Genomic DNA, 14,205 nt, shown 5'->3' on the forward strand with positions numbered 1-14,205 from the left:
CAGACTCAGCACGACTCAAGCAGGGATCACAAAGATTGAGATCAAAGGAAAAAGAAGGAATGAACAAAAGAAGATAAACACTGAAAGCAGTACCTTAACCTATAACTGATATTTGAAGGTAAAAATACATTAATCATTACACATATAATTAACAATTAACATATCTTCAATACAATACACCCATCAGTACAGGGAATAAACTCTTTAAATACTGCAGAATTAAGAGCACACCTACAGAGCCAGCATGTGCGTGACTGCCAAAACAAAACAGGTAAGTGTAGAAAGAAAGCACAGTTTAGTTTTTCTAAACTGTGTAAATAATATACACTAGTCATGGCTCTTTATACTTAAAGCAACAAATATATTGAATAATTCTGAAGACAATGAACAACAATTACAAGGACAGCAATAAATTAAAAGCTCACATAAGCTTCTTCAGCCTCTTTACCAACTAAAAGCAAAACATCTTACTTCAATTCTAGATATACAAATTGACAAAAATCTGAACAGATTAGGACAGTAGTCAGAAAAATGCATCAAGAGTTTTAAGTCAATACCACTGCCCTATCCAATCAGAAACATTCTTTTTCAAATACTGAGAAAATTGCTCCCTATCTGGTTTATTATCCATTAGTGTTTCAACTGAAAAGCTACAAATTCTTCCTTACATTTTAAGATATACCACAGTTACACAGAAAAAGGTGAATATGCTTTCATGGCAATAATGAATGCAAAAAAACCTTTTCAGAAAAAGTCAACAAAACACAAAAGACACAAAAACAATCCAGAAAAAGCCCCAAAAAAACAAAAATGGAAGTTCTCCAATTCTTTCAGTCCCCCAATATGCAAGAACAGCAATTAAAAAGACTATTATAAAATTAGTTAATTCTAATTAGAGACACTGTCATAGTCCTAAGCCTGTCAGTATTCAAGAAAAATTAGGACAACAGTCAGATACATTTCTGGGTTACCCTCTTTGGAATCTGGAGTTGGACTTGATGATCCTTGAGGAGCGCTTTCAATTCAGGGTATTCCATCATTCTATGATTCTGAGCTTCAAAATACCCAAAGATATTTCCAAAAATGAGATGTGCAATCAGTCCTCTTAACTAAAACTTGCTACTCTACTAATGCATCTGAATCCAGCTTTCAAAATAAAAACGTTTATTCAAAAATTCTAATTAATGTTTGTACTATACTTAAAATATGTTCCACAATAAATAGATCAACATGAAATTAATTTCCCAAATCAATCTCCATTCTAATTTTGAATCGTTTGGTTACTCTATTTCCAATAAGCTTGCAGTTACTTCAGACATATTTTGGATTCAAATTGACTGTGCCTTGGAATAAAAGGGGTATTCTTTTACTGACTGTAATTTATGTTTAGTACTTCTCCTTGAATACTGTTAATTTGTAATAGCAAGTACAATCATAACTGAAAAGACAAAGGTAAGCCTGTCACTGTCTGACACAAGGCCTTAAAAAACAAGGTGTTTTTCTGCCTTCAGCAGCTTTTAGTAGAACAATCTAAAAGGAAAACACCAACAATTTCCAAAATTAATTCAGCGAATTACAGCCAGTTGTGATAGAAGAAAAAAATCGTTTAAATTTTGTGTCAAAAGTTACCACAGTCAGCAAAGCAAGATCTGATGCTGTGATCTAAGAAGCACAAAGCCAACATATTTCTTACAAAGAACCAGCATACACCTGATACAGAGTTTAACAGGAATGCAAAGGGAAGCAGTCAAGAAAAGAGGGGTGCACATATAAGCTATTTATCACCCTTACCAACCTCAACTAATAAAGTCATAAAAGGACACCAGTTTTTGTACAAAGCTATGTTTCAGGGAGCTTCCTTCTTCCACATCAGCAGCTAATGGATCACCTTCCATCCAGCAAGCAGGGTTATGCTGACACCAGGGCAGAAATTCCCACAGCCCAAATGAGCAAGGATTAATCAGCCCTGCACATGTACAGAGTGCCAGCATTTGCTCATGGCCTATTGACACACTCTGTGCTGGCATTTACAGGCCACAGAGGTCCCTCTGAGTGCTTCCTTCCTAAAGATTAAGAAACATCACAGCATGGCTTTTCATAGTAACAGTCCTCCATTTATTTCAAAAAGAGAAAAAGTAGCTTATTGAATGCTGGCAGAGAACAAAGAATGCAATCAGCTCTGACCAAGGTCACAAGCTTGTCACTTCAGAACTATTTTTTCTGCCATTTTTAAAGGCCAGTTTTGAACATTAATTTCAGAGCTGGCACTAGAGGTAATGTTATTGTCTTCAAAAGTGTTGTCCCTCTTGAAAGCAAATAAACAATTCCAAGAGTGTGACTACAGGATTTGGCAGCTATATCCTACATAACTGAACCTGAGTATTCATTGATATCAGAGTTATTTTTACTTCTCTATTGGAACTTTCAGCCTAGGTTTCTAATTGTTTATAGTTTTGCCACAGACACAACTGTAAACATATTTTATTATACCATTAATTTTGACATTATGCAGGGCAAGAAGGATGTCTAACAGGCTTGGGAGTAACTGTGGATATTCAGTAGGTGTTCAGTGATACAGCCCTAAAGAAAACGGACTATATATAAAAAGCTGCTGAAACAAAATATTCAACACAGAAACACATGTTTTAATAGTCCTTGTGCACACAACAGCAACTCATGCCAATACCACTTTCCTCTGAAGTAAGAGCTGTTTCTTCCTGGAGGAACACTGCCAAGTGTCATAATTGTTCCCAGATTACAGCACTGTCTGTGGCTAGCTTCCCTCCAAGGATTATTGATCCAGGGAAGCCAAGGAGATAGAAATAGCTTGGCTTCCTTTTCACTCCCACCACTACATATCTTGGGCTAAGCCAAGGGAATGGTTTCCTGAGGAAAGTGTTACCATTCACAACAAATTCTTGTCAAGAAGACAGCTGAGAAGATAATAATTTTGACTGTACCTGTCAGTGACCTGGAGGAGACCACATATACAAACCTTACCTGTCTGAATATTTACTCTTGTGAAAGAGTTCAATGGGAAAAATGGAAATTCTGTGCAGCCATTGCCCAAGTATGTATGTGGCCAGGGCTTGTGCAGACTCTTCCTCACAACTGCATACAACTATAATCACTATTCCACGTTAACCAGAAAAAACAAAGTAGGAGGATCCCTCTCCCACCTCACAAAAGAAATTACATGAATCACAAACCAATGGGGAGAAAAAAAGGCCAGTTTAAAGCTATTTTGTGAAGGGATCAACAACAAAACACCAGAGCTGTCTGCCAAAGAAGAGGCACTGTACCTTTTCAACATCTGACAGGGATGACAGTGAGTGGTTCTGCAGAAGCTCCGGTGCTGTGAACGCTCGCAGGTCTTGTTGGGACACATTCTCATCAGTAAATGACACACTGCCAGATGGGAGCAACAGGAGAGACCATGGAGAAATGATGAATCCCAGAGCAGCAGGATCAGCTGCAATTGAAAAGGGAAAGAAAAACAAAAACCACCCTGAAAATGAAGCAATATTGTTCGATGCCCTTGCTGGATGTTAGTTTATTATCAGCCTACATACTATTAGTGGAATAGATTCATGCTTCCTTTTCCACCTGTGGTGTTTCATAACCACAACAACCACCTCAATTTTAATCACACTGGGGAGTAACATCTATCTTTTATGACTATTCTTCACTATTACTCGTAACAGCAAGCTTAGGAAGAGCCTGCTAAAATACTCACAATCTCCTGTCCTGAAGTTATTTCATTTATGTTACAGTTGACATATAAAATGTTCCCTTTCTGAAGTGCACATGTCATTAAGGCTAATTCCTACAACAGGAATTCCATTCCAAACTCCATTCCTACCATGGAGTTTGCTCCTATCCTAACATAGCACTACTGCAGCAGCAATGCCTGGAGGAGAGTAGACAAAGTGGGGAAGGAAAATACTCATTAGAGTTGCTAATAGAAGGGGACAAACCAAAAGAGTTTTGGGGCACAGAAGTCCTTTTTAACCTAAAGTGAAAAAATATTACAAGTACCTGAACATTTCAAAACAAGCACTGAAATTGCAGAACAAATAGTAACCAAGATATGCAATTCGCCAGCTAGGTTTTTGATATCTGATGACACTGCTGTCAAACTAACTAAAAAAAACCCACCAAAAAACAAAACAAAACAATAAAAAAGACTATTTCCTTAAGTAAAAATATTTTACATGAATCAAATCAGTTTCACTGAAGGAGGTATTAAGTTTTACTAAGCAAAACTAAAAGTTAACTTTTATTTTTTCATAGGCAAAAAGGCAACAGCTCTGCCTTCTGCCACACAATATATCAAAGACCTGAGGAAATCCACATTTGAATGATATGTCCTTTTCCCTTGACACAGTAAGCAAAACCAGCAGAATAATAATTTCCTCCACTAACACCACCACTAACATTTTCCATTCTCCAGCTCAGGATATTCCTACAGTGCTAGTTCCTAGACTGATGAACTATCTTGTAATCTAGAATATTTCTAATCTCCTAGGAAATGTATTAAATTACTGCTTGCAGGTATCAGGTGTAAAAGGATCTCCCAAGTAATTCCTTCCATTTTCTAACCCCACTTCCTCTGAAACAAACAGAACAAGTACTGGTCGCTGCTGTGGCAGCAAGTTCAGATGTTAAAAAAGAAAAAGAAACAAAGATGGACAGGCCATTCCTATTATATGTAACAAGAAAATACCACTTTATAGAGCAAAGCTTCCAAAAACATTTTCAGGAAGACTACCTTAATTGGCCTTTGACTTTCAAAAATTATCCTGTGGGTAACTACTGGATTCTGCACCACTTCTGTGTGTATTCACCATTGATATGAAACCCCTGAACAACCAACACCTTATAATATTTTAAGATTTCACCTTATGAGCTCAGGAACCTTAAGAAATGTAGAGGCTTTAATCTTAAATTAACATTTTATATAACAAATACTTGAAATACATAAAAACTCTTCATATTCTGAAACATACTAAGACAAAAAATTGATTTAGTTTTGAGAATTAACCCCCCAAATTAGTCTGAAGACTTCCCAATATTAATTTCAACAAACTCTAGAGCATTTGCCCCCTATAGATATAGAGTCTGAATTTATTGATCCACCCCCCACTCAAGAATCTTCATGACCTGAAGCAATGTAAAATTAATGTGATAATAGGAAGTTTAGAAAAAGAACTGATTTTGCCAGGCTCAGTTTACTGACATTTTCTCAGCTTCCTCCTTCAGTAGCTTATAATTTATGTAGCAGATCATAGTGCCTACATCACAACTCCAGGAAATCTCATCTGTTGTTATGAAGGATGAGGATAAAACAATTAACTCTCCAGTTTCTTCCTTAAGGCATGCATCATAAACCAAAATAACTATCTCAAAGCTCCAACCAGGTAGCTATTACTAAGGAAATACTTTTTAGTAACACTACTCTAATGTGTTTGCACCATGGATAAAAAAATAGCAAAGATGCAATGCATCAAACAGCCAGCAACTATAGGAAAACAAAAGAAACTATTTTCCAGTGATACTATTCATGTCATCTTCTGTTTAGGCTTTCAGAATCATTTACAAGAGCAGTTAGGGTAATATACTCCTGAAAATACTGAGGAAAATGACCAAAACAAAACCCCAAGGATTTCAACCCCCTTTTTTAAAGGCACTGGAATTCAGGATATGGCTCCTGGTCAATTTTCTATCCATTGGGCTTTCAACTGTGCTAGAGTTGCCAGCCTTCTGAGTTAACTCCAGAACTATGCAAGTGGGTAACAAAACACTTGTGAGAGCACAGCATTTCAAGCAGTGCCAAGACAGAGATAAATAGCGTGGTCTTACTTAAAGTGAGAGAGTGAACTGGCTTTAAACAATAAAAACAGAAATAATCTTCAGCTACAGAGCATCTGCCAAACAAATGAGAGAGGAAAAGAATCCTTTATGTGCTTTAACAGCATACAAATAGCCTAAAAATGACCCACCACATTCCAAGAAACACGACGACAAATATTTGAAATGGATCTATTTTACATTATTGATAGCAGGTAATTTTGAATTCCCAAGCTACAGTCAAGTCAGCCCTTCAGGATCTTTTTCCCCCACTTCTCTCTTAAGCCACAGCCATTAGCACAGAACACACAAACAGACACACAGATCTCTGAAAAGCACAGAACAACCCAAAATATACACAAGGTTTTCAACGCACATCTTTGTTTCCCCTCCACAGCCCTCATTGAGACAAGTAATCTGAACATTTGTATGCCCAGGCCAGGCTGGAGGCAGCCAGAGCAGTGACTCCTCTGCAGCCTGGGCAGGAATCCTGAGGATTATGCCAGCACACAGGACCACTTGTGCTGGAAATGCTCTCATCCTTGGGCTGGTGCAGCATGTCCCTGCACGCCTGCTGCGCGGGGCAGGCAGCGCTGCAGCGTCTCTGCTCCCTCTGCCTTTGGCACAAAGGGATAGGAGAGCTCTGATGGGACACTGAACTCCTTGGAAAACTGAAATGCACTCTTGCACTCTTTCCTGAGGGCACTGGAGAAACAAACAGGGTGAACAATTAGTTTCTGAGATCAGTTTCTGTTCCTGAGCTGCCCCACAATCAAACACCACACTACACTTCACTGTGGTGCTGACCACATCCAGCAGAGCTCTGCCAAGAGTGCAGTCACTGAGCCTCTGTGCTGGGAGTAGGGTGGGTGGAGGTGGAGGAAGGGATGAGGAATAGAAACTAAAAAAATTTTTAAACACCAATAAAATTACAAAAGCCCAATCTCTCTCCTTCTCAGCAACCAAAAGATCAAATGTCACCAGATGATGAAAAAAGGAAAATCATTCCTCAACAGTTACTGGCAAAGGGAAAAAGCAATTATTTATCACCTGCCAACAAGGATGAGCTAGGAAGTGAGGATTAGGGTTTTTACCCCTTTCTATTGCATTTTTCTTCTTGTCAACCAAACCAATCCATTTCCTGCTCCATCCCAACTAGGTCTGTAATTACTCTGGACTCACCACTAGTCCCCATCAACACATTTCACACTTTGCCTTCCTTCTTTTCATTACACTTACTCAAGCAAAGCAGCTCCAGGAGTTTGACTGTCAACAAGATTTACAGGTCCCTGAAAACCATAATCTTCCTTCTTCACATCCACTTTCAGATGATATAACTTTTCTTTACATAAATAATTTCCCATATGCAAATTTGCAAGCCATTGAACTTGCAAAGACTTTCTTTCTTTGCTCAACCTGTCTTTTTGATATCAGACTCACTTTTCCCCTTCTCTTCTCCTTCCTTTAGATACATGTCTCCAAGCTTAAGGTCCAATTATTTTCAGAATCCTCAACACACACTTTAGAACAGGAGTGGCCTAAGTGACATATGAAGGCTTTCCCAGTTTCCAGTTTAGATAAATCTTTTCCAGTTAAACCCAGCAAATTAGAGGGACGCCTGTTTTATAACTCTCAGCAGCAGCGAGCGCAGCATTCTCCTTGTGCTTATACACTCACATTTGAGATTACTTCAAAGACTTGTTTCTTTGACCTCATGGAGTTCTGAGTGCAAGATAGAGCATGTCTGAAACAGCTGATACACCCTTTCAACAACAAAATAGTTATTGCAGATAATTAAACAGATGTAAGAGAAGGGCAGGTCTGGTATCGGCCTTTTCAAATCTCCAGATTAATCTCAACATCGCCAGTGCAACTGATGTCAGATCTGCAACTGAGTCCCAGATTGCCTTTCTCCTTCATTTAACAGCTTATAACATGCTGACAAGACAGCTACCAGAGCTGATCTTCTAAACTGCTGATTAGCAACTGGGCACTTCAATCTAAGCTTTCATTTTTTATAATGCTAGAAATAAATGTGTGAAGTATTTTTAAGGAGTTTAACATCTGTTAGAACTGTAAATATAAAGAGGGATAAAAATATGCACATTTCTGTATTTGTTGCTGAATGAGGTGTGATGTGATATTCAGTTAACCATGAAGACAATGGATCTCCATCCTGTGCTTCTCTTATTCAGTGCTTTGATGGATAAGAAGATAGACTCACTAAAACTCACGCACAACTTCTATATATTGAGAAGTCCTCAAATCTGTAACAGACCTTGTTATGGACTTTTTTCTAATTTCCAGAAACTAGTTTAAATAAGAAATTAATTGAAAAACAGGCTCTCAGTTGACTGAGTGATAGCAAGATTCCCAACTTGAAACAAACTACCAAAACTCTACCAGGATCACATACATAAATTATTACTTGGGCTGGTAATTCCTTTAAGAGTCTGTGGTTCCTGGGCTGGTGTGGGGAGGCTGCCAACAGATGGCAACTTGAAAGCTGGCTATTTCCACAACCTTTTTTATCCCCCTCATTTCAAAACAGCTGGTGCACAGACCATTGAACATTATGCCTAATTTAATTTTTTTAAAATAAAAAATTTACAGAACACTCAGCAGCGCTTATCTTTTGTTACAGAACAGCCTGTTCAGGGACTCCAGGACCCTGTACAGGGAGGAAGAACACTTTGGAGAGCTGGTCAAAGCTGAACATGCTGTCATCTTGCAGAAGCTAAAGCTTGCCCTATCTCCCTCTGCCCAGGAGTGATCAGTCAGTTCTGAAGAATTCTGGACACTCACCCTCTGCCATAAAATAGCTCTTCCACAACAAATGCATGGAAGAAATGGGCCTGAAATTTGACCAAGGAAAACAAGATTTCTTTAGAATCCCCTGTTTGCTACAAGTCCTCCACAAATAAAGAGCAAAATTGAGTCAGACAAGCCTAGAGGAACCTCCACATTTTCTATTCCTGCATGTCAACACCACCTTCATAAGCCAGCATAGAAACTGATATTCAAGATGACAAAAAAAGTTTCTAGATTGCTTCCTGAGTGAAGACAACCTTCATTAAAGACTGTCTGGTTATCCAGCTCTTGCTGGGAGGAATTAGATTACCTTTATCAACCTTAGCTACACAGAAAAGCTCTTTCGAGTGTCTCTTGAAGTGCATTTTACCAAAGGCTATATCCCAGGTTAATTAATAGCATGCAACTGAAAATGGCTTGCTGAACTAGCAGAAAAACAACTCAATAAAACAGCTCCATCTCCAAAAAAGAGACAGATTCTTCTGGCACTGATTTTATCTGAATTTGTGTTTTGGTCTTCATGGATAGGAAGTAAGATCAGAAGCTTCTGCCAACTTAGCCAGTCTTGGCTGGCAAACATTCCCCTGCCTTAAAAACACATATCAGAAGTCCTGGGGCAGATTTCTGGTTTGTGATCTCATCTTTCAGTACTTGTTCTTCTGAAGGAGGTCTGACAGTGTTCTCATTGTCAATGCTTGCAAGCAGTCTTCATGGAGATTATGGAAACTTTTCTGCACTACTCTCAGGACAAGAAGGAGTGAGCTCTCATTTTCAATGGAGACTCCCTTCTAGAAAAACTTTAGACCCAGGATAAAGTTTTAAGTGGAAAATTAGTAGTGAAACCACTACTATGTGCTCATACAACTGTGATCTTGCAGGTGGATTAGAAGATGGAGCTCCATGTGTCAATTCCTGTAAAGTTTACAAGAGCAAACCTCTAATCATTCAAGATCCCTCTTAAGTCAAGGTCTTAGCAATCTGCCCTCTTAAAAGAAATAATTCTCCTGACTGTCTCTAAGAGACAACAAAGAGTGAAAGAGAGGAAAGCAGATGCCAGCTTTCCTTTTCTTGCAGTATGAGAAGCAGCAGGACGGGTCAGTTGCTCAAACTGCAATAACAAACTCAGCATTCCTAATAGGGAAAGCTTTTTCCTACACATCAGCTGTGAGAACACTGGTAAAGGGAGGAAGGTAAATTTGAATGGGATGTCAAAATTACCTGTAATTCACCTGGCAAAACATATGTTGGAGGAGTTGATAAAATTCCTACTTGTAAAGCTAAGTCAAGTGTGATCAGAGATCAGGCACCATGTAGCAGTTTCTGCCCACATCTGCCTTCTCTGGAGCCTGTGAAGTATCCAACAGAGACCACTCCCAGAGGCTGTGCAATGCATAAGACAGAGCCAGCGTCTGACTCAACAGATTGTCTACACCAAACCTTGAATAAAACAGCCCAAAACAACCTAAATGTTGAATCTTGATAAAACTCTAAATCAAATGCTTGCAAAAAATACAAAATATTTTGCCCTAAATAACAAAGATGTGCCCTTTGCATAGTAATGTCACTAAACAATGACTATTTTCAAAGTGTGAGCTTCTGATTTATCATTAATAAAACGGAATAAGCTTACATATGCATGTTTAGATATAAGGGGATGACCCCCCCCCCCCCCCCCCACAAGTGACCAAATACAAGACGTACACGGCATCATGGGAACATATGCTTTATCTGAGAACAAGTTAAAGATGTTACTGAAGTTCAATATGTGGGTTAAGCATTTATGGCTATTAAAAAAAGCAAGAAAGGGAGGGAAGGGCCTTAAGGACTTGCAGATTTTGAAGAAAAGAAAGGAAAACATAAGGAAGGGGAAAAGTTCCATAATCAGACCTAGTGCTAAAATGTGTATTATTAGCAGTATTGCAGATACCAAGCTTACAGCCTACTGAGGTGGGAGGGAGAAGAAATATTTCTACTCCTTTGAAGTACAAGTCAGCACCACATTCCTTCAGTAGCTATGGAGGTGCTGCCATCTGCATTTTGGGCAATCATACCCTCTGGTGAAGTTTTCTGTTTTTCACCTTTGAGACTAAATCTCTTCAGAGCACACTGGTCATGACTGCACAGTTCTGTACCCATTTCCATGTCCCCTTCAGTACCAAAGTGTTTCAGTGTTCTCAGACTTATTTATCACTTTTTTCCTATGTTTCCATCTCACTCCAATGGGCCTAAAATAATTGAAGTTACCATCACAAGAACTGGTGTGTGCCACAGGTTCTGGCAGAACATGAAGTGAAGGTTAAAAGCAACCTTTGGGCTGTGGTGCAGAGAGGCACTTACCCAGAGACAACCCAGGAGCAAGGTAATGCTTGTGTTTAGAGCCTAGAAGGACAAGGCAGTTTACTTCTATGGCACATTAATATAACCAAGATGTTTCCAGTTCTGTATTTATCAGTCTTAAACAATGCTTACCTTTTCTGAATAGTTCTTGAAGGCTCTCTGCACTTTGATTCAAAATAGCCCATATTTCCTCTTCTTGCAGTGGTCCCCCCCGAACTTCCAGAGCCTCTGCTAGTGACACATGCATGTTACCTGGGAAATAAACAGACTAATGTAAGACTAAATAACATCCTTTCTTCTCCATGCATGCAGTATTCAAGTAGTAATAACCCATGTTCAACCCTCAGTCACAAATATTCTCCAGCATTAGCAGAACCCATCAAATATCAATAATACAAAATGCTCCTTATGGCAATAAAGAATTTTGAGCACCCACTCCAGAAAAACTCAGGTTAAGAAAATAATGACCCATATTAATATCAGAGGCTCTACATCCATAAATTCAACAAGCTAGCATTAATCCACATACTATAGGCAAGAGCTTGCTGTTTATAAAGATGACAGATCGATCAGTAGTTGCAGGTTTATTAAAATAAATCAGCTATTAACAAGATTTTGACAGGTTTAAGTCGTGAAGCTGTTGTTAGAAAAGGAGGAAGAGCTTCCTTTTCTAACAACAGCTTCACGACTTAAACCTGTCAAAATCTTGTTAATAGCTGATTGATAGCATCTCATGACCATACTATGAGACCACTGCCAGCAAATATGCACACAAGCAAAATTGCTATGGAACTGATAGGTAGCTATGGAACAGCTTCTCCTTGCAGTTAAAAACCAAAATAAAACTGTTAGCAGCACTCGACACATCCCCAGAAAACAAATAAAGATTTCTTTCCCCAGATAAATGAGGTTATGCTTTGTTATTTTTTGAAAGAGCTAAGCCATTTTCATCACACTACAACATAATATTCTGTTGTCCAAAACCATCTGAAAACTGAAGACTGCATCCCTAAATATTCTGGCAAAGCAAAGCTTCATCCATTTGATAAACTCAGGAGCAAATAAACCATGTGTCTGCTTAATTATTCCAGCTTTCTATGGAAAGTTCTATGGAAGTTCTCAGATTGAGCACTCATGCCAATTTATATTTCTGATTAGGATGCAGCTGCAGTGGCTTCTCTCTGTGCTTCTCTCCAAAGCCCAGAGAATAAAATCTTGAGGCTGTGAGCTGCAGTAAGAGCCTAAGGTATACTGTCGCTCATCACTGGTAAGTTTGTCATATGTCTCAAAGGCTCCAAAGTTGCTGCTGGAAATGGAAAATACAGTTCCACAAGCAATGCTTATGGTCTGGAGACCAGTAGCTGATACCAACAGTTGCAGATGACTCAGTGGTACTACTGGAAGCTCTTCTCCCCTCCTGTAAATCACCCATCCAGAGCTTCCCCACCACACCATACAACCCTGGCTCAGATGTAGGATACTAACCTAACAAATTTAAAGAGGAACAGGCTTACAGGCTATATTTAGTTTCCCAAAAGTCTAGGCAGCTTTACACCTTCCATGTGTTTTTAACTACAGATAACCAACCTAAACACATATAATGGCAACATAAAAGGCTGACTATCCTGCAGTTTCTAACTGAAAACATGGGGTTTGACAATACTTGCTAAAATACTAGCCTTTTCACCTAGAATTCCATACTACCAATGAAAAACCACATATTGCTGGCTGCTTTTCAGCACAGCTTATTTTTCCTTATTTCACAACTTGCCAGTTTCTAGCATTCAATTACTGTGCGTATTTACTAAGCCAGATATATTTTCAAAAATTAATGTTCAAAAGTCATCATCAAAGGCAGTGGAAGGGAAAGCAGGCTCAAATACATTTAAAAGAAAGATGAAACCTGAATTCCCAAAGAGAAAAATAAATAAACCATGAAAAATGGCAAGGTAGGGACCAACACAGACTTGCAATAAATGGATGGAAAACCAGAGAAAATTGTGCTTCCAGTCAGCATGAGATTCACATACACCAGGCAAAGAGTAAGTGTCTGGTCTCACTGTTCCAGGAAATTCTGTGATTTCATGCCACTGTCTCAAATTTCAGTAGGTACATCTAGAATCAAGCTATCTGGATTATTCAGATTAAAAGATCTCATCTTCGCCTAGGGACTAAAAATACATGAACCAAATGAAAACTTTCTGTGATAAATATTCTAAAGGAGAATGGCAAGCATAGGAACAACAATCCCCTCTCCCCCACCCCAAATCCTTCTCTGCCACTCCCCTTCTCCCCTTTCTGCAAAACACTGCATCCTTTCAGCTGTGATTAAATAGTGTGGACTGTTCTGTAGCAGATAGAAGCCAATTTCCTATTTAACAACACAACAGAGACCATAAGCATGTCTGCTCAACCTCCCAAACACATTACATCAACAGTAAAAGAATCCTACAGCAAACAATTCCTTGATCACAGTAAGAAGCAGCATGAATATACAAACCCAGCCACCCAGGCCTCTGCTGCAGCAGTGCAAGCAACAAGATCTGCTTGCATTTTACACTTAGTAGGAGCTTGACAAATGAAAATGAAACACGCAACACAACAAAACCAAACTATTTCAAACTGATTTTGAAAGCCCAAGCAAAACCTGTCACAAAACCAGTCATTACAAGCACAACCACATGAAAAATGCCACAAGCTGGGATTTGAGTGGGATTCTCATTGAAGCAGATCTGTTTCAGCAACTTTTTGGTAACTTTCTCCATGACTTTTCTTCCTCAAAGTTATCTTTAAGCTGCAGTGCTTGTCTGTCTCAGCAATGGGCAGAGCAACACGCTGGTTATGAGGATTAAAGAACCTCCCACAAAATGGTTCTCTAGCACCAAGGAACTGGCTGAGGGAAGCTGGGGGGAAGCTGTTGGGAGGAAAATGCAAGGTCAGGTTTCTCTACCTGTCCAGCCCACCTGGCATCACCCAGGCACCGATTTGGAGCTGACCGTGGCAGTGCCTGGCTCAATACATATTTCTGCTCCACCAGTTTGTCTGTCTCAGATGTTTTTCACAAGAAGATATTTGTAGAAATGCTGATGTTTGGAATGCACAACTCCAAATTTGCTCTCTCCTTAGATTCTGGGAACCCTCAATAGTGTGTGAATACAGAAACCTAAATGCTCAATTCATTCAAAAGCTTTTGGTTCTGTGCAATAC

The 14,205-nt window shown here is 39.1% G+C and overlaps 1 protein-coding gene across 1 annotated transcript in view; it reads right to left on the reverse strand.

The window, feature by feature from the left end:
* The window catches only part of LOC115949521 (tyrosine-protein phosphatase non-receptor type 13-like), a 51,729-nt gene extending 40,365 nt beyond the window's left edge, over nucleotides 1-11,364 (reverse strand). Inside the window, exons 1-2 of the mRNA XM_031066476.1 lie at nucleotides 11,131-11,364; nucleotides 3,303-3,472 (exon numbers count right to left, since the gene is read on the reverse strand). Of these exons, the coding sequence (XP_030922336.1) occupies nucleotides 3,303-3,472; nucleotides 11,131-11,245 (285 nt within the window). The 5' untranslated portion in view covers nucleotides 11,246-11,364. The remainder of the gene's footprint in view (nucleotides 1-3,302; nucleotides 3,473-11,130) is intronic.
* Between the last annotated feature and the right edge of the window lie 2,841 nt (nucleotides 11,365-14,205).

The sequence above is a fragment of the Geospiza fortis genome, unplaced genomic scaffold (assembly GCF_000277835.1).
Source record: "Geospiza fortis unplaced genomic scaffold, GeoFor_1.0 scaffold11, whole genome shotgun sequence".
Classification (NCBI taxonomy): domain Eukaryota; kingdom Metazoa; phylum Chordata; class Aves; order Passeriformes; family Thraupidae; genus Geospiza; species Geospiza fortis.